At 42.7% G+C, this 20145-nt stretch overlaps 1 protein-coding gene across 10 annotated transcripts in view; it reads left to right on the top strand.

The window, feature by feature from the left end:
* SLC4A11 (solute carrier family 4 member 11) overlaps positions 1–20145 on the top strand; it is a 124157-nt gene that overhangs the window by 100398 nt on the left and 3614 nt on the right. For all 10 annotated transcript variants that reach the window (XM_015863019.3, XM_015863024.3, XM_032444207.2 and 7 more), the window contains 8 exons: positions 296–428; positions 739–812; positions 4669–4918; positions 5660–5766; positions 6928–7096; positions 10016–10189; positions 14935–15130; positions 17212–17381. In XM_015863019.3, the coding sequence (XP_015718505.2) occupies positions 296–428; positions 739–812; positions 4669–4918; positions 5660–5766; positions 6928–7096; positions 10016–10189; positions 14935–15130; positions 17212–17381 (1273 nt within the window). The remainder of the gene's footprint in view (positions 1–295; positions 429–738; positions 813–4668; positions 4919–5659; positions 5767–6927; positions 7097–10015; positions 10190–14934; positions 15131–17211; positions 17382–20145) is intronic.

The following is a 20145-nucleotide window of genomic DNA, read 5'->3' as shown; positions in this document are numbered from 1 at the left end:
TGAGTTGTCATAACAAGTAAATTTAAGGGGGATTTTGTGGCCTTAATACATAGGAAGGATGCTTTGAGCAGTGTGGGAGACTGTGTTTCATGCATTATTTTTTTTGCCCTATTTCTAGTGGCTAGTGGGAGGAGACAGAAAGACTGGTCCAGTGCTCATACAGGGAGTATAAGAACAAATTTAATGGTGTCCACAACAGGTGTGGTTGGGCAAAGTCTTAAAATTAGTTCTTGTTTGCCATCAAGCAAGTGAGAATCTCATCTTAATTTGATGTGCGAATGTTTCATTTCTGCAGTCATTCGAGGAATCTGTGATGACTACAACTTGGATTTCAGTGCTTTCTACGCTTGGATTGGACTGTGGAACAGCTTTTTCCTTGTGATGTACTCCCTCTTTAATTTCAGTCTTCTGATGAAGCTCTTTAAAAGGTAGCTATTTTCAAGAAGTCATATTTTGATCAGATTATTCAGCAAATGGAAAAATTGCACGTTCCATGAGCTCCTTAATTACAATCTTGCTGCAAAAATGTATTTTGCAAGATGAAGTGAGTATCATTTTGGCTTATTGTTCCAGCTTGAAAGAAGCTTTGAAAGATTCACTGGGTTTTCTTTCCTGAGTTGGAGTCTGACTATAATTTGTGTATTTTGATGTGAATGCATGAATATGCTGATTTTCTTTGAATGGAGTTGAATGCACGCTCTGCTAATAGCTGTATTAATTCATGCAATTTTTCCACAGGTCAACAGAAGAAATAATTGCACTTTTTATATCAATCACTTTTGTGCTTGACGCCTTCAAAGGCATTATTAAAGGTAAGTCTTGCAACTGTATTCTTCAGTCCAGATCTCTGCTTTGCTTTGTTGCCACAGGGAAATATGAGGCTGCAAATATGCATGACATTGCCTTGATCCGTGTTCATTCAGAGTCTTCGGGAGAAAATCAAAGTGCTTGAGACATACGCAACTCTGTGTCAGCAGTTTACTTGGATATGCAACATTTCTATTAGCTCTCATTTCAGTTGACTGAGATGGGATTAGGTAGAGAAACCATATTAACATTTCTGTAATGCCATTCTTTTTGAATGGTCCTTCCAAATAGAAGTCTTATTTAAATGCAGAATTTGCTCCACGCCACATTGTTGAATGTGTTAAATGGGAAGGAAAAGATGTGTTGGGATTGTCCATCCTTATGAGCTGAGATCTCCTTCTCCCTTGATGGTAACCTAGTGACTGCAGTGTCATGTTGGACGTCAGCCTTTCTGTTCATCCCAATGAGAAGCGAGCAAGTCTATGTTGCTTTCATGATCAATTTTGACCATCTGAAGTTTGATATCCTTCAATATGTGCTTAACCACATTGAACGTGCAATGTGTTCTCCAGGCATTGAGGCTTGGCTCTTCATGGTATCTTGTATGCAAGGTGAACACCCTCAAAGATGAGGCTGCAAAGAACTTTTGAGGCAAGACATTTCCTGGCTTTAATGAGAATCTATCAAATATCTTGCAAAGGCAAAGCTTGGTGAAGGAGGTAGCTGCTCTGGGATAATTTGCTGCCTTTATGCTTAGTGTGCAGCTGTGTGGTACTTGAAGTGTGTTTTGTCAGTGCCTTGCTCTGAAGGCATGGAGCATTCTTCCCATAGCACTAAGTTGTTACTCAGCAGTATTCAGTTGCTCTTTGAAAATCAGTACATGTTTGCAGAGCAGAGTAATTCTGCACAGCAAGGGCATGGGGTATGGGTTAAAGGTGAGGAAAGCATCCATTTATCTCTGCTACCAGGCTTTCAGGAGTATGCGAATAGTAGATCAATCAGTGTATTGCACTGGGAACGGTAGAGGAGGCTGGATGTTAATGTGATTAGTGAATTAGTCTTATTAGTCTAATTTTCCCTTGAACTTGGAAAGGGCTGTTTGTAGGAACAATGCTAATAAAAATCAAGCCAGCTCCTGTTGGCTGGAGCTGCATCTGGGAGCACTGAATTCATCAGCAGATGAGACCCCATGTCCAGCCAGGTTCCCAGGTGCAAAAGGGCAGTGATGCTGGCAGGCACAGCCTTGATCTTAAACCCTCTTGGTGCTCATATTTAAACAGATGACACCAGTATAGCCACGTTCGTCTTTCCTCTTCCGCTCCAGTCTTATAGCAGGAGGTGATACTTGCTCACTTAACTCTCAATGTAAGGATTGAACAGTTAGGTAAAAGGAGGAAGCTGATACTAGCAAAAGCTATCAGCAGCATTAAGGCTTCCTTAAGGCTTCAGTAGATATTTCTTTTGTTCACATCTGTTTTCCTTAGACTGCTCATAGCCTTGGTTTTTGCAAGGTATTACACTCATGCAGGAAAGAGATGGGGGAGGGCTGCAACCCTGTACAGAGGAATTAGGCCAGGTGCACCGGCCATCCCTACTGACACTGTTTTCGGCGTGTGGCCCAGCCACCAAAGCTGTATTTGTTTGATCTTGACATCTGCACTCTGCAGGAAACGATGACCAACCAGCTGAAGCAAACAACACAAGTTAATGTTGTTGGAAGGAACTTGAGCGTGCGCTGGGCTTGAGGATGGCTCTGTTTCAATTGGAGCACCACCTGCTTTGCTCTGAATGGGGCAGCAAGATCCACATAGTTCTCAGTTAGAAAAACAACCAAAAATGACAAAATCTGCAGCAATTTAGTGTTTTAGAGCAAGTTGTTCAGGGAACAGCCCTCAGTACACTACTGTCTTGACACATCCTCAGTGCGCTAAGTAAAATGAGAGTAAATAAGCCAGAAAGCTTCTTCCCCTTATATCTAGGGTTAACTAGAGCAGCCCTACCAGGTTTTGAGGCGGGTGCAAATTGAGTTGCAGCCCAAGAGCTGGTGCACGTAGGTGGTCAACTCTAAATGTATTAAAATACATGGGAAATGCAGCGTAGTGTGGGGAACTGAGAAAATCCCCAAGACTCAAAACATGGCTATATAAATAACTTGAATTTTATTTGTATGAGTTCAAATCTAAATGGAGGCGTATCAGTGTATTCTGCACAGCACATGCAATTCTGCAACTGCTGGTTTATCATAGGCTTAGTAATTGTGTACATCTATAGGACTTAGTGACTGTATGTAGTGAGGGTATGCTTAGACAGTGAGCAGCCTTTCAGCCCTGGCCAGCTGCTAATCCCTAGGAAATACCCCCATGATCACTTCTGTGATGACAAAAGCACCCTTTAACGTTCAAAGCTGGAAACAGCAAATGCTCCAACAACCTGTTCCATGCACGTTGCAGCAGTGCTCTGTGCCTCAGTTTACCTATTTGCAAAGCAGATGTGGGTGTCCTGACTGGGCTGGACACAGCTGTGAGGACAGGGAGGAAATAACAGCAGAGCCTCTTCCGCAGCGCGCAGTGCAGAAGTATGCGGTGTGAAGGGAGGTGGTAACAGGATCGCTCCTTATGGGGGGAGGTTCTCATGATTGAAAGTGCAATGTGAGAATGGCATGAAACAACCCAGAAAAGAAAAAAAACAAGGTGCTTGGGGTTTTTCATGGAGTGGAGAGGGTGCAGGGTACAGAGTGCTGTGAAGGCCGTTTTGAACTGAGTTTGCTGTATTTTTGTCTAATGGAGATGCTCCTGCCCTAACTTATAAGTTTTACTTGTGAAGCTTGAAGGGATATTTTGCCTAAAGCAAAGAAAGGCAGAGGTGCTGCCAAGCTCTGACATGGTGGTTTCCATCCTCCAGTATTTTCCTATTGGTGTCGAGGAGGAGAGCAGGTGCTGTCTGCTGGCCTCCAGTCACAACAGAATCATTAAGGCTGGAAAAGACTCCTTAGAACACTAAGTCCAGTCCACCCCACCATGTCCACTGACCACATCCCTCAGTGTTTAATGCCCATTTATTTTCACTTTTTCCTTGTGACACCTCCAGGCTTTCACTCCCCAAAGAGGTGAAATTATCCCAATACTGCATTTGTATGCTTGGAGCCAGACAACACCATACAAATGGGATCTTGACTAAATACTCAAGAGCAAGAGTACATTTACAATTGTTAATTACTTGTATAAATGACTCTTAACTGAGCTAATCTAATACATTTATGGGCAGTTCCAGAGGCACTGCTATTTCACTTGTACAGGTTTACTTCAGATGCTCTATAACTCCATTTCAATTTACAGTGTGATTATAAATGTTCTGCCAGGTTTTGCATATCATCAACACTTATCTTTAAATCTGGAGCAGCCCTGGAGGAAAAGTAATTACTGTGCATTGTGTAGTTCCTCTTAAGGGTCTAAGTAGTCTGTCTGCTCCTAATTTTTTTCAGAGATCTTGTTGTAATTTTTTAGCAGCCTGCTGAAATTTGATGTCTGTTTATGTTTAAGAGCAGTGATTCCAGTGAGAGGAACAAAATCACATAAATAATGAGCACTATAAGTTCTTACAATTCGTATCTGTTGCTTTGGATGAGTGTAATTTTTACTTTGTAAAAGAAGTGAAAAGAAAAATCTGTCAAGTGCTGTCTCTGTAAGAGAAGCAGCTCTCCTGATTTGTTTTCTCTGGCTTGAGGGGTAGAGCTATAAACCTGGTGAAGCATAACGTTAATAATACTGCATGATCAAGCAAGAAAAGAAAAAAACACATTATTTTACTTGCTCTGATTGTCACAAACCTATCCTAATGCTTGCCTGTTGGTTGTTTGTACAGTTTTTAAGAAATATTACTACCATGGGCGCACAGGAGACAGTTACTTGGAAAAAGCACGAACTGATGCTATTCCAAGCCTCGGCATCAATACCACCTTCTTGATGAATTCATCAGTGAGCAGATCCATGTCCCTAGAGAATCAAACAGGCACGCATGATGTGCATTATGGACGTGAAACTGCCGTCCTTAGTCTCATGTTGATGTTGGGTACCCTTTGGCTTGGTCATACGCTCTATCAGTTTAAGAAAAGGTGAGTTACTTTAGTCTTAGAGCTCAGACTACTGGTTATTTAATACTACCTATGAGTAATCAATAACGGTTTAGGTCCAAAATCTTGTAACCCAGTGAAATCAGGTGGAACTCTCCCATTAGTGGTGGTGGAAGCCAAAATCAGACGTGACCTTGGCTGGCCACCTGGAAAATGTTAGAGCAGGACAAAATGTTCTGTCACTGACTGATGCCCTTCCGTATTTGATTTGGCATCACAGGTGAGTTTTTGGAAAGCTTTGGATGAATCATATTGAACATTTGGAACTCTTGGAACTCTTCGTAAATAAGCATTAAACCATTCTTGGGGGGCAAAACCTCTGATGGTGTAGGAAAGCCTATTGGGAAGGTACCTCTGTTGTGCTCTTGGAAGTCAGATGCCCACTCGTAATGTGGGTTTTAATACTGTTGCCTTTAAAACTCTTTTAAAAGGCCAAGCAAGTAATTAAAACTACTGTGGAAATTAGATGCCAGTTGGTGCTGGAGGACCAGCTCGTCTTATTTTCTTGTTCCTTTCTGGGTTTTTGCTTATGTATCCATCACCCTTCAAAGATGATAGATTCCGCAGGGTTTAGGCTGGATTAAAGACTTTCTTTGCTCCAAATGTCTCTTTAGAATGGCAAGATTGGACTTACTTTTCATTTGTTAATGTTAATGCTATCTAGATTGGGCACCTGTCCCTTCAGTGTGGTGTTGATGGAAGTTTTCTGTCTTCAAATTACAGCCCATATTTGCACGCAAGAGTCCGTGAAATTCTGTCCGACTGTGCCTTACCAATTTCAGTTTTGACTTTTTCTGTTGTGGGTTCCTATATCTTCAAGGAAATTGAAAGTAAGTTGTGTTTTTATTCTTTGGAATGCTAAGGGATGCTATTCAGTCTGCAATTAAAGTAGGAATTAAATCTGGGGAAGTTTGGCTATAAGTAAATGAAAAATAAACATCTATGATCCCCTGTATAATATTACGAGCACTGAATGTACTGCTGTCCACTTCAGGAGTCCTAATTTCATCAGTATCAGATATAAGCCATTTGAACCATAATCAAGCAGGACTGAGTAAAGTCTTCTCTAGATGAATTATTTCAGCCCGTCTTTTCATTTAATTGTAATTCAAGTGCATCTCTCTTACAATAAAGAGAATCAACAATTTCTGGCAAAGAACAAAGGGCAGAGTAATTAGCAGGCAGGAAGGGTTTGTTGCCAGTTGTGCAGACGTAGAGTTGATGATCCCAGTCTGTCCTCTTTGTCTCCACTTGACGTTTTCCTAATTTAGGTGAAACGGTGCAGAGCATCTGGGCAGTTTTAAGTTACATGAGGAAATCTAAAAATGATACACCATTCACTGGCCACACAGATCAGCTTTTCCACATCAGGAAGTGATAATGGGGACAGGAATTGCATTGTCCTGTGGTGACGTGAGTGGGTGATGTGAGGAAATGTATGGAAACGCATAAGAAATGGCTTTTTTTTTTTTCTGTGATGACCATTCAATTCAGTTGGATTGCAAAATGATGTTTGGCCATATGTAATTTACCCATACTGATAGATTTCTTCCCCTGGCAGAAAGCAGGGACGTAACTTGTTGCATGTGGAGAAGTTTTATGTAAAATACCCCTTCCAGTTGATGAACTGAGCAGAAGGAACCTACAGATAGTTGTTAGAAGGAAGAATTTCTAATCTAAAAAATTCTTCGTGTCTGTGGAAAATGTTTCCAATCTTTTTTTTTGTTCAAAATATGGAATGCCTAACTAGAACGAGCCATAACCCAACAAGTCAGGATGGTAGCCAAGCTCTTAGGGGATGGGGGAAAACTGAACTATAGCAGCCAGATGGACCTGTCTGGTATGGCCTTCTGCCTCCCACATGTCAGAGCATCACGGCTTATTTTCTGTGTTGGTTCCCTGTAGATCATAACGTGTATAGAACTGTGTGGGTCCTTGTAGATGGTTTGGCAAAAAGGCACACCCTAATTTCATTCCTTTCCTCTTTGCAGTGTCCAAATTTAACTACAACCCATCTGAGAGCTTGTTTGTGCTGGCTCCTGTCCAGTCCCTCTCCATTGGTTCAGTGATGAGTGCAATGGGGCTGGGGTTCCTCCTGTCAATGCTCTTCTTCATAGAGCAGAACATTGTGGCATCGCTCACAAACGCTCCAGAGAACAGGTAATGCTTTCAACTTTCTGCTGTCCCTATGTTGGAGGGGTGTTCTCAAACCTCTTCCTTAACCCATTGACTGGTAGCAATGGGATCTCAATTAGTGCTACAACAACAGAAGGAGATTCTCAAGTTATGTTCTACACTTTGTTCCTCAAGTAACTTTGTCTTCTGACAGCTTTATCTGAAATCCAGCCTGAAAATTGGGATATTCAGGACATGTTCTTTCAGATCTTATCGTCGCCATCTCCTAAAACCTGATATTGTAGCATTGAATCAAAAAATAATGCAAAGCATTGAGCTCAATGCTTCAGCCTGTTTCTTCTTTCCCCCCGTATGAAATTTTGTGGGTATTTGGTATGGTTTGTTTATGGATGTACATCCACATATGGCTCGTGGAGCATCTGGTCCACGTAGATGTGTGCACAGCTCTCCCAGATAGGATGCCTTTTTGTAAATGACAAGGCAGTGATTTGCACAACTGTCATAGCATCATACACTGCAACTGGGAGTTAGGAAAGTGTTTGAAGCTATTAATCTCTAATTGAGCATGGGGAAGAGAAGTAAAATATTACATGTGTCATAGTTTCACTTCTATCTAGTAGATCTGATTTGTGTTTAAATTTACAAGATTATGAAAATATTCATTTATCTTTCTTCTAACTGCAATCAGATGATATTGAAAGTTGAATGTGCATGACTTTCTTTCAAGAAAATACCATGTCTCAGGGTTCTTCACTGGTGTGGTGTGTGGGAGAGTTTTCCTTGTATGTTGATTCACTTTATACTCTGTGCTGTAGCTAGAGTGACACAATTAGAGGAGAAAAGACAAGCTCAAATTCAGTTGAACCAATTCGGTTTTCGTTGACTACATGATTATTCCTGTTATCTTGATTATATCATCCCCCTTTCAGGTAAAGCATTACATAAATTTGTAATGTAAGTGGGTCATCTTTATCCCAGTATGGGTTGTTGTTTCCTATAGGGAGCCCTTAAGGAATGTAGAACATTCTGTATTTCTTTGTAGCATTTTTCATAATGCTGTGTACGAGGCTGAGCTTATGTTGATCAGATGTCAGGGTTTGGAAAGGAGGAAAATAGAACCTGACAGTTTGTTCTGTGGTGTCATCACAGAACAAAAATTCCATCACCAATTGCAACCAAACAGAATATGGTTTTTGGTGTCCTACCAAATATAGCATTTTCTTCCTGTAGAATAAGCTGGGAAAATGTGGTATGTACCTGAGAGCACGCTGCTTTGCTAAAGAACAATAGAGGAAAGATATGGGACAGTCCAAGAGATGATGGACTGGTTGGATAGTGTGAGAATAACCCAGGATAAGACACCTAGAGCTATTGTGTATATTGAGCTAGACAGAAACTCAGGAGTGTGTGTATACAGTGCAGCCAATGCTGTGTGACTGAGACAAGTATTAAAATAATACTGCTACTAAGCATATGGCCTTTCTACACAGAAAACCCTTTGAGAGCAGCAGATAGGACAAATAAGAGATAACCCTGTGGGAGCTGGGTGATGCCTCTGCTCTGAGAAATCAGCACATGGGCAAGGATCATGCTTTCAAAGTGTAAGCCAACACAGGAAGAGCATACAACCCTCCTGAATCCCACCCTTCCTGCCAGTACCTTCCAACTTCAGAGGCAAAGCAGTGTAGATGTCCATCTGACCTAGTTACCCTGTTGCCTCCTCCCTCGATGGAGGTGAACACTTTCAATGTGACATGACTTTGTTCCAAAACTGAACTCCACCCAAGATTTCTGCTGCTCAGATAATTACATCTGCTGTTTTCACATACCAATAAAGGCACGATCTTCTTTCTGTGCTGGATTGCTTGTTAGATCCAGGTACCTACTATCTTAGAGCATCTCAGATGGCTCCAAGTCTCTTCTTAGGTACTGATGTTTGTTAAGGCACCTAAATGATATCTGAGCACACTTTGTAGTTGATGGTGCCTGGAGAGCATTTCTGCTGGTCCTCTACTTGTGTCGGAGCAGGCTCAAGTGTTATCTTGCTCTGCTGCCCAGAGACAGAACTATGACTGATAGACCTTTAACTTAGGTAATACAGTCTGAAGGCTGAATTTCCCCACACAGCCTTTATCTAAACTTTATTCAAGTTGTTTGAGCACATGGTACCAGATGGGGTATGTTTGGTTGGGGGACCTTAGCAAAAATGACAGTGTTATAAGAGATGTGAGTTCAGTGTATGGGCTTCATAGAGAGCAGCTGCTAAGTGAATGTGATGTGGCTAAACACCTTGGTTAACTTTTTAGATTAAGGGCTGTTTCCTTTAAACTAAAGGGAGTTAGGGGGAGAGTATGCAGCGTTAACTGAAGCTAGGAGCATATCTCCTGTGCTGACTAATGAGGAAGAGCTGAAGTTTAATGAATTCATGTCCTATTTTCTTATCATGCAGAAGCAATAATTGTGGGAGATTACTGCAGTGTACCAAATGTGCGCTCAGCTCCTGGGTCTGCCTGTGGGGAAGGAGAGAGATCAGGGTTAGAAGCAAGGCAGATGGGGAAACTTCAATGTTGCTGGTTTGACAACCCATGCCCAAGTTTCACCCTGCCCATGTCAGCTCTGTTAGCAGGCACACCTGTGTATTTTGAGTTGACTCAGCAACAAACATAGTGGCAAAATGCTGATGTGATTCTCGTGGGCTGTTATTTTAGCAGATTGCATTTTAGCTCAACGTTGTTCTCTCCAGAAGGTGATTGCTTTGGGAGAAAGCTATCAAGTTTCATTACCATTTGCGTTCACGTAGTGTTAGCTGTAAGACAGGAGGTGTGTAAAATTGCTCTGTGCATGGAAGTGCGCTTGGTTTAACATTCACGCTCAGGTTCATCAAGAGCAGCCTTGCTGCTGTGAGCACCAGGTCTGATGGCTCTCAACTCTACCCCATTTCAGGTTGGTGAAGGGAACAGCCTACCACTGGGATCTCCTGCTCGTGGCACTGATAAACACGGGGCTGTCCATCTTTGGCCTTCCATGGATCCATGCTGCCTTCCCTCACTCTCCAATGCATGTCCGTGCTCTGGCTTACGTGGAGGAGAGGGTTGAAAATGGGCACATTTATGAGACGTAAGTAGGAACCACAAAGCTGTCTTGGATCTTTTGGGTTTGTTTTGTGCTTTCCTTGCCCTTTGGGTTCAGTGGGATGTAGGTCATGGGTGGGGAGGTAGCTGTAGTCTTTGAAGGCTGTGGGAGATGAAGGTGGAGGGGAAAATGGAGCAAACAAAGCCACCTCAGCCACCATGGTTCTGTTGCTCTGCTTCATCCCCCTTCCACAAAGCGTTTGGTTCAGAAGAGCCACAAATGCGTGCTTTCCTCAGTGGTAGGAAGTAGCCTGAAGGAATTCAGCAAATTTAGGTGCAGAGAGTCAGCCAAGGCCTATTTTGCTTTTATTGCTGTGTGAAGCTGAGGAGATGTTTTGGCCAGACTTATCTAGATATCTTCACCAGAAAAAATCCAGTCTGATTCATCACATGGGACCTGTCTAGTGGTTATTACAAAGGGTAGGAAAAATGCAGCGGCTTTTCAGAGCTCCCATGGTCTTCCACCATGCTTTGGAAAGGCGAGAGGCTTATTAAATTCTCTTTTCCTTTATCAAAAACAGCAATGAAACCATGCCTGGGTCATGCTGTTCTATTTAAGACAAGATTTTTTTTGCTGCTCTGAGTTGTCAAATGCTTTCTTATCAGAGGCCTATTTAAGAAAATAATAATTAAAAAAATCCAATTTCTTATGAAACTTCCTCCAGAATAGAGATTATCTGATCTGTTTGATCTCGGTACATTACACTTGAACGCTTTTACCTCAGAAGTGGTAATTTCCACTCACATGCCATTAGTTTTAATTATGCTATCTTTTTGTTTCCGTTTTCAGGATCCTCACTTCTCAAAAGTGAGACTAAGTGGTCATTTTCTGTGGGGAAATGGAGTGGATCTGTCTGGATCTGCCTTTTAATTTCAATCTCTCTGTTATGTTCTTGGTGCTTGTTGCCCCAAACTAGTTGGGCTTGTCTGCTTTTCTGGGTTGCTGGTGGAGATTTCACATACCACAGCCATATGCTGGTGTTCCTGTCTATCCCCTGCAGTGCTTTTGCAGTCCTTTGTTGGGATATCAGCTCCTGGGCTTGTATTCCCATTAGAATGTGTTGGTATTAGTTGTTCCCACAACTATATCTTTTGCTTTGGAGCCATGCTAAACCTTATGTTATGAGGAGAAGGAAAAAAGAAGAGTAAGATTTGAGTCACTTTAATCAGTTTTGTAGTCTTGTATTCAAATAATCAAATCATTATATTGGAAAATATGTCTAAGATCATCAAATCCAAACCACCCCCACCAATACCCACTGACCACATCCCTCAGTGCCACATCTCCACTGTTCTTGGACACCTCCAAGGGTGGTGACTCCACCACTACACTCCCCTGTGATGCCAGTGCATCACCACTCTTTTGGAGGAGAAATGTTTCTAGAATCCATACTGTTTCTTTTGGTGTATTGCAGAAGAGATTATAGACATCTGTAGTCCAGGGGATGTGCTGTTTTCCCTTTGAAACCCATGAGCCAAGCCTCCCTGTTGTTTTCTGCTGTCAGATACCTAGTGGCTCCTTTCATCTTTTGCCACCCACTGTCTTTATGCTTTGCTTTGTTTTCTCCTGGCAAAGCTCGGTTCCTTGTGTGAATTAAGCGCCTTCTGTCCTTGTCCTTTGCTCTGTCACCCAGCTGCCCCCAAAATAACACAGGAGAGCCCTATTTGGCTTTGTTAACATAGATGTAGGTCCAGTGATTACCCTAAAAAGAACTGAGAGATGACCTAATCTCTCCAGGTACTTACCCTTGTGGCCCTGCTCTACCTCTGTGTAAATCTGTGCTTTGAACCAAATATAGGGAGCGGAGAAAGGAACGAGGGCTGCCTGCTTGTCTGAACTCCCTTTGAGAGACTGAAGCTGCTTGTTCTCTGCAGAGCACTGAGCCATAAACAGGAGGCTCTGAGCAATACTGTCATCTTTTTCTCTTAGTTCTGCTGAGAATGAAAACGTAATGTAGCTCAATTGGAAAATCAGGGGGTCTTTTGGTGTTGACTCCCTTGGTAGGTTCCTCTCCTGCCCTCGAATCAAAGCTCTGTGAAGATGATGGCATTAACAGGAAAAAAGCTCTGTCACAATGAAAGCAAAATTTGCTTCCTCTCCCCTGTGGGTGAACCACTTGAATTTGATGGGAATCTGGCAATCTGCAAATAGGCATATGGGGGAGGAGGTAAGGGATGGTTAATCCCATGCTAACTATATTAAAGGATCCCAGGGAAGCAAGCCTGGATTATGCTCTATAATCTCTGTTAATTACATCATTTCCATTGCAGTGCAGGCTTTCTGGAACTGCTTCCTCAAGGGACAAACCAGATTCTGAACTGCTTTGTTGTTGTTTTTTGTTTGTTTTCTTGTCATCTTTACCCTGGAAATAAGAAAGGTGCCAGAGTTGACAAAGGAGCATCTAAAGGGTGGGAAGTTCAGCTTTAAAAATCATCAAATTTTATGAATGATAAGCAATTTTAACTGTTTTGGTTAGGAATTCCAGACTGCTTTATATGGCATTAACAGCAAGTGACTGTAGTTATTGAAGAACTTGTGTACATTTGGACACTCCTCAGTGCTGTGATTGCTGCATCTCCTAGAGAAGAAGGCAGGCAAAATGTGATGAACTTCAAAAATCCATTACCAAAAGGCTGCTGCTCTGGGCTGTTCCAATCACTGCAGGCTTGTATCTTATTGAAATATGCTGTTTTAATATTTAACTTTCATCCCGAGCATTTCGGTTTCCATCATTGCATTCACAAGGAACTTAACAGCCTTGTATATGCTCTGTTTGCAGATTGTGGACATGTTCTTTTCCCCAAAACAAGAAATGCTTCTTTGGTAGCTTGCCCAAAGACAAAGCTGGGGGAGCTCTTCCTGTTCGTGGATGGACTGAATCACTTAGTGCATCCTTTCCCTCCTGCTTTACTGCGACACTCAAGAGGCTCATAGTGGTTCTGATGGCACTAAAGTGGTCTGACTGCTCCTTATTGGACTATCAGATTAATCCAAAATAGCCCCTGCAGTTGCACTTAAAGCTTGATTCTCTCTGAGACTTCTGTTCTGCAGTGATGCAGGCCTGGAGGCTGTGCAGATGATGCCAAATAATATCCCCCAGCTGATGTTCCTGTTCTTCCAGAGCTGGTGGAGCAGTTTGCAGATAACAGGGGGGGAGCAGTGCTCCTCCTCTGGCTTCTCAAGGCAATGGGAGGGATGTCCCATTAGGAAACTTGTAAGAGTGTATTTGAAAGGAGGAAGGCTGTGATTTTGACCGTTTAAATCTAGAGATTAGGGAAGATGGGGGAGTTCCACAGTGGTTAATAACTCCTCTGTCTCTTCTGCACATCCTCTTTTGGTAGTCTTGGATAACATATACAATCTGCCCCAATGCTCACCAGGGAATTTAAGTGTTTTCCTCAGGACTTGGTGTTCTGTTTGTAATATTTGTTGTTATTCCTTAGGTCTCATATAAATTCTATGTTATCCATGTGCTAAGAGCAAACCTTGGGCTGTTGTGTTTTCCCTCAGTCCCTAAAGACAGGTGTGGAAGATTCCATCTTCCCCACAGCATCATTACGTTCTTGAATGCACAAGCAGAACTTCAGATGTTCAACCTGAGCATATTTGAAAGGAAGGCTCTCAATGTTGATAGAATTCACTGTGAAGGGAACCTTCTTTAGGACAGAAGGGATTACCAGGTGTCAGCAGTACACAGAAAAGAGGGAAACGTTCTCACAGATCTTGTGCTAATCCTCGGAGTGCTTTGTGTAGAGGGTTAATTCAGAATGACTTGCAGCCACCAGATGATGCCTAGAGAGCCTGTGACAAGAGTTTCACCTATAATAGGGGATTTATTCACCCGCTCGTTCTGTGGATTTATCTTCTAAATATGTGTATACATATAAATTACATTAAGAATCTCCTTTCTAAGTACCCTTGAGAGATGAAGGTTTTGTTTCCTCCCATTGTTTTGGGCTTATTTGGAATGAAAAGAAAACAAAAACGCCTCCTCTTGCCCCTGAGTAGACTCTGAAAGTTGCTGCATCTTTTCCTGTCCGTCTTTTATTCTTGTTAGTTAAAAACTGTTCATCAACTCTATGAAATTTGCATTAGTGAATTACAAGGTCTGCGCAGTAGTAGGCAGTTCACAGCACGACTGCAGTAATCCACAGCAGCAGTAAATGTCTTGCTCCCTGCGTAGTGCTTCCAGCATTCCCTCCATGTAAACAAGGAGATCCTCACATGCATCAAAAACGTTGACTCCCAGTCGAGAGTGCAGATCCATTTTTTTTTTTTTTCTATTTCCAAGAGGTTCATTAGTTCCTGTAGAAGCCAATGAGTTTTATTCTGGATAAAAAGCCAATTGCATATGCATCGGGTAAATCGAGGGAAGGATTAATGCCCAGAAAGAGGATTCTTGCCTATTTTCTCACAGAGTGCTGTAAAGAATTAGTTTAGAGGGCAATTTAGTTCAGGATGGGATCTGTGCAGCTTCAGAGAAGGGGAATTTGGCCTTTCTCCAGGTGCTCTGTTTGAGTTGTGGATTAAGTGCCTGGCCTGGATCCAGTAGAGCTCTGCCTTCTCAGTGTCAGCGTGGGGCCAGAAGTGCTGATCTCAGTGTGGTGGAGATGAGTTTCCCTTTCCTGTGTGGCACGTGTCCTGAGCTTACTCTGAGCTGTGCACCCCGGTAATAAGCTTATGTGGGTACTGGGGTTCTTCTCCACTAATTCCTGTTTTCCTGCTTCCAGGATTGTGAGCGTGAAGGAGACCCGGCTAACAAGTCTGGTGGCGAACTTCTTGGTTGGCCTTTCGCTCCTACTCCTTCCTTTCCCTCTCCAGTGGATCCCCAAACCAGTCCTCTATGGCCTCTTCCTCTATATTGCATTAACCTCCATTGATGGGAACCAGCTCTTTGAGAGGGTGGCTCTGCTGCTCAAAGAACAGGTAATACAGACTGTTGCACTGACTTGGTGTGGAGTAAATAAGTCATATTTATTACCTAGGGGCCAGCCAGCATCAAGAGCTAACACGGTGTGGCAAGCTGGTGGTGCTGGGAATGGTCTTACCCCCCAATTCACTTTCTCATGAGGCTGATTTCCATATTCCATCTTGATTTTCACTGATTTCCATTTTCCATCTTCCGCCTGCACCTTGCATATCCATTTCACCTTTCTCTGCAGAGAAGGGAGGGAGCGAAACGTGATGTCTCTAGTGAGTCTGGCTGTCAATGAGACATGAGCAAGATAATTCTTTTGTATTAAGGCAGGTGAACAAGTGAGAGAATAATGCTATGTCAAACAACAGAAGTGGCAAGGTTATTGTTAGGTTAGGAAAAGGTGGTAGCTAAATTGTTGAGAGGATTACACCTCATCTCATTCCTTTCAAATTCTGCATAAATTGCTTTCTGTGTTTCCCTGCTGTGAAAGCATTTGAGCTCTCTTGCTTGGAGCAGTGTCTCAGATAATCCAACTCCTTTCAGTTTGCTTCAGGATTGCTCTAGAACACCTTTCTCCAGGTGGGTAGGAATGAGTGCATGGGTGGAACCAGGAGAGCTGTGACCATTGAAATGGCCTCAAATTGTGCCAGGGTAAGCTTAGGTTGGATATCAGGTTAAGCACTGGAATAGGCTCCCCAGGGAGGTGGTTGAATCACCATCCCTAGATGTGTTTAAAAACCATTTGGATGTGGTGCTCAGGGCCATGATTTAGCGAAGGGTTGTTAGTTAGGGTAGCATGGTTGGGTTGTGGTTGGACTCGATCTGTAAGGTCTTTTCCAACCTGAGTGATTCTATGATTCTAGAAAGCATTTTATACTCCAAATGACTTGCAATATTGAAATGCTTCTGATGTGGAATGAAAACAAATCTGGAAATTTGCCTTCAAGCCATCTCTGTGACAAGTGCATTAAGACCCTAGTTGGCAGTGTGGGCTGTACCTAGGAGCGGTAATGAGTCTCCAGCTCACCTCTTCTTATGTAATGGGTCAAGGGCTTAGCAAGCCTGGTGCTTCTGTTAATCTGTCTTGGTCTCTGATTTTACATCTCAGAGGTTAAGACTGTGAAATCTGGGTAAAGATTACCTTTGTCATGTTGATTTTTTTTTTGATGGAGATTGAGTAGTTATGTGGTTGAATAGTGATATTACTTCTGTTTTAATACAAATTCTGTGGAATTTTCCAAGCAAAAAGTAATCTTAAGTGTGGAACTCTCACTTTTGTGGAAACCTTTTAATGAGTCATGGCACAATCTGAATCCATTGAGTCTGTATCAGTGCCAGCAGACAGTCGCTCATACTCTTCATTGATGTATAGACAGTGAGTCAAAGCCTGTGCTCAGACATGAGCAAGTAACTGTCAGAAGAAACCGCGAGTAATATTTAGCCTATTAATGTCACTTTTTGCTCTTTCTTAATAACAGTAGTTCATATAAGTGGAGAATCATGGCTGTTGGAGTCCAGCCTCTTTCAGCTCCTCTATAATCTCAACTCTTGCTGTTCCTATACCAAGGTTCAGGTGGAAAATAGGGCCCACCAGGGCAAGCATGATCTGATCAGCAGGAGAAAGGCTATACAATAATGCAGAGCTGGGTTTCAAGTGCAGAAACAAGTGGTGGGGGCTGCTGGATGAATATTTCTGCTTCCCATCACCCTCTGCACACACCCCCCTCAGGCACTTCATGTGTTGCTGCAAAGCCCTGATAATCCTACTCAGGGGAATCTCATTACTGTACTTATCAAGATATTTTCTTGCGCTCCAGATGCTCCCTGAGGCAGTCTTCATTGTGTGTTATTTCTCCCCTGGGTTTCTCATGCCCAGTCATCTTTGGTGTGTTGTTGCCAATGCAGTCAGTTTGTTGTATGATTTAACCCTACAGATCTTACGTTCAGCTGTTGAACACATGAAGGACGGTTAATGCACAGCATAGTGTAAATTGGCTTCATTAAAACCCTTGTTTTGAAGCCCACACTGCATCCTGCAGTCACGAGTCCGGGTTGTTGCATTTCTGAGATGTCATTCTTCTCTTCCCAGACTGCTTATCCTCCGACACATTACATCCGCAGAGTGCCCCAGAGGAAGATCCACTATTTCACAGGCTTGCAGGTTCTGCAACTCCTCATCCTCTGTGGTTTTGGCATGTCACCGTTGCCCTACATGAAGATGATCTTCCCTCTCATCATGATAGGAATGATCCCAATCAGGTAAGAAACTGTTGGCCGTATTTTTTTCCCATGTCCTATGCTTGTCTTCCAGCTGTTGGAAGCCTGAGTGGTTAAGAAGGACAAATAGTGCTCTCCTGAGTAGATGATGGCTTGAGGAAGAATAGCACAGAGAACCTTTGACTTTACTGACATGAAGTGTTGTGCAAAGTGATGTGGTCTGGTTAGTCACCTAGCTGGCAAAGATGCACCTGGGTCTCCCTTTGCAGTGCCTGAGTTAGAAGAGCCCCGTAACGATCACCATGTCCAACCCTTGAAAGAGAATCATTGAAGTTGAATTTTTTCCTAATGTTCTTTAAGTGACTGTTCATCATTCTTCCATTAAATCATTCATGCTTTCTTCTCTGTTCTTTGGCTGTAATGAGAAGCCATAATAAGATCTTGGATGGAACAGATCTCTTTCCAGTCTATTTGATTATTTTTAGGCCTGTATGGCATCCAGTGATATCTAGTTGTCTTTGAGCTTGCTGTGTTGGAGGTTTTCCATCTGATATAGAAGCTCAGGTCTCCTGATGTGATAATCTGCAAAGGCAGTTATTATGGTGGCAATCCTCTCTGGCTGGTGAAGCTGGGCTCAGTTCTTTCCAAAACAAAAGCAAATGTCAGCTGCCATGGCTTTCAACAGGATCCCGATTAGAGCTATTTTGGCAGGGTGTTTGAAGATGAACCAGACAGTAGAAAGCACTGAAATGATTGCTCCTATGGTAGGAGTCTCTCTCCCCTCATTCACATAAGTGGTATTTGGGATGCCTGGTTGAATGGCATCTTGGAATTCCCTGCTCTTGTGGGAATTCTGAGCCTCTGCAGAGTATCTCAGTACAGAAAAGAAAATCCAGGATGTTCTTACCTAAGTCATAGAATCATAGAATGACTTGGGTTTGAAGGGACCCCAAGAATCATGCATCTCCAACCCTACTTGCCCACAGGCAAGGCCACCGACCTCTACACTTAATACCAGATCAGGCTGCCCAGGGCCCCATCCAACCTGGTCATGAACACCTCCAGGGATGGATGGAGCATCCACAGCCTCTGGGCAGATATAAATATTTAGTTAATGTATGTTGTTATAAGGTAAATTACCATGGACAGTGCTGTGTCAAAGAACCTGAATTTTTCAAAAAAGATAGGTAATTTAATGGTGCAGATACATCTTTTTTTTTTTTTTGAGTAAACAAAGCACTGTCATCTTATGCTATATCTGCTAAGTCTTTTCTCTTTCCAGAGCAGCTTTTCCAAATAGCCTTTGTAATTAGCCCTGCTGCTAAGGGGAAAACGATACTACCCAGAATGGAAACTTGCTCTCTGCTTCCTTCTTCTGAATTCCACATTGCCTTCATGCAATGTCTGTGGGCTCCAGCTGGGAAGGCTGCACCATGATGCATAGCTCTGTAGCAAATAATGACTTTTTCATGAAGATCTGGCACTCTAAATTGATGAGGCAGAAAAGAAGAAATGCACTTTTTTGTGTGTAAAGAAGCAGAGGGAGGAAAAGGAGAGTAGCCAGGGGTCAAAGTCGAGAATCAAACCCAGCTGAGTGAGTCACAGCTCAGTGTCCCATCCAGCAAACTTGCCATATGGTTTGCTTGTCTCAAGGCTGCATTCCCTTCCTTCCAACTGCATTAAACACATGCTTTGCATTGTCATTCGTTGGGTCCAATATTTTTCCAGTGTCAGTGTGAAAAATAACTGATTTCAGTGACTTTCAGTAATGGTTTGTTGAGAGAAAATGGGTTTCCAAGTATTGAACCAAAACTGTAGGGTGTCCAGTTTTTGGTTACACTCCTATCCCTGCCCTGAAGCATACTTAAGGTTGCTCAGAGAGGAAGAATCTCTTCTAAATTCTTTTTCTGTGCTTCCATGGATCTCAAGCATTTTATTTCATGGCAGGTCAGTCCAAGCAGGTGGGGTGTTTCTCAGCAGTGAGTGCTGTTTGGGATCTCTTTTCTAGCTCTTGAAAAGACCCTTCAGCTTGTAAACTGGCTTTCTAGTACTATGCCCTGTTAGACCAGCTGAAGAATCGCTTCTTTCTTAAGCAAGAGAAGTATCAAACTACAAATACACAGTAGGATCTGATGAGAGCACCCTCCTGCCATGTTCTTAGTGGCTTTTTATCACCCAAATACATTCATCCATGAAGATGTTTGTGTTCATAAACATTACACAACACACACCAAAATAGAGGAAAGTAGGGGAATAGGGGAATCATAACCTCCATGATCAAATGGATGTGAAGGGCCAGGTAGGTGTGAAGCTTTACCAGCAAGCTGGAATGTCACTGCCCTGCTCAGCCTCTTGATCTCAAGTCTTGATGTGTTCAGTGCTTGTTAAAAGACTGACTGAAGCTGCTGGGTTCCTATTGAAACTTCTTCATGGGGAGAGCTGCAAAGAGTGACCTGGTGTACTTGGAGGACTGAGGAAGTGCAAGAGAAACATCCCTTGTATCCTGTATCCTGGCACTTGTGCCAGCCCTGTAATTTTGGGAAGGTTTGTTCCTGTGAGCTCTCAGTGCTTGCTGTTGAAAGTGTTGTACTGGATGTAAGGCTGCACCAGGTATGGTTTGTGTATTGGAAAACCACAGTAAAAGTGTTTAAGAAAATAGAAACAGGATATAAACAGTGACTTCTGGATGAGTAATCCATACACTAGCAAGCTGGGGACAGCAGGAAGCTATTGCATGCACAAAACAAGAGCATTTCTGTGGGTCAGACCTGGGACAAACAAACAAAACACTTAAGTTAAATAGGCT

This window comes from Coturnix japonica, chromosome 4 (assembly GCF_054131305.1).
Source record: "Coturnix japonica strain WE chromosome 4, WE-NBRP24, whole genome shotgun sequence".
Lineage (NCBI taxonomy): Eukaryota > Metazoa > Chordata > Aves > Galliformes > Phasianidae > Coturnix > Coturnix japonica.
Note: the sequence above shows the minus strand (reverse complement) of the source record. Positions and strands in the feature narration are given on the sequence as shown.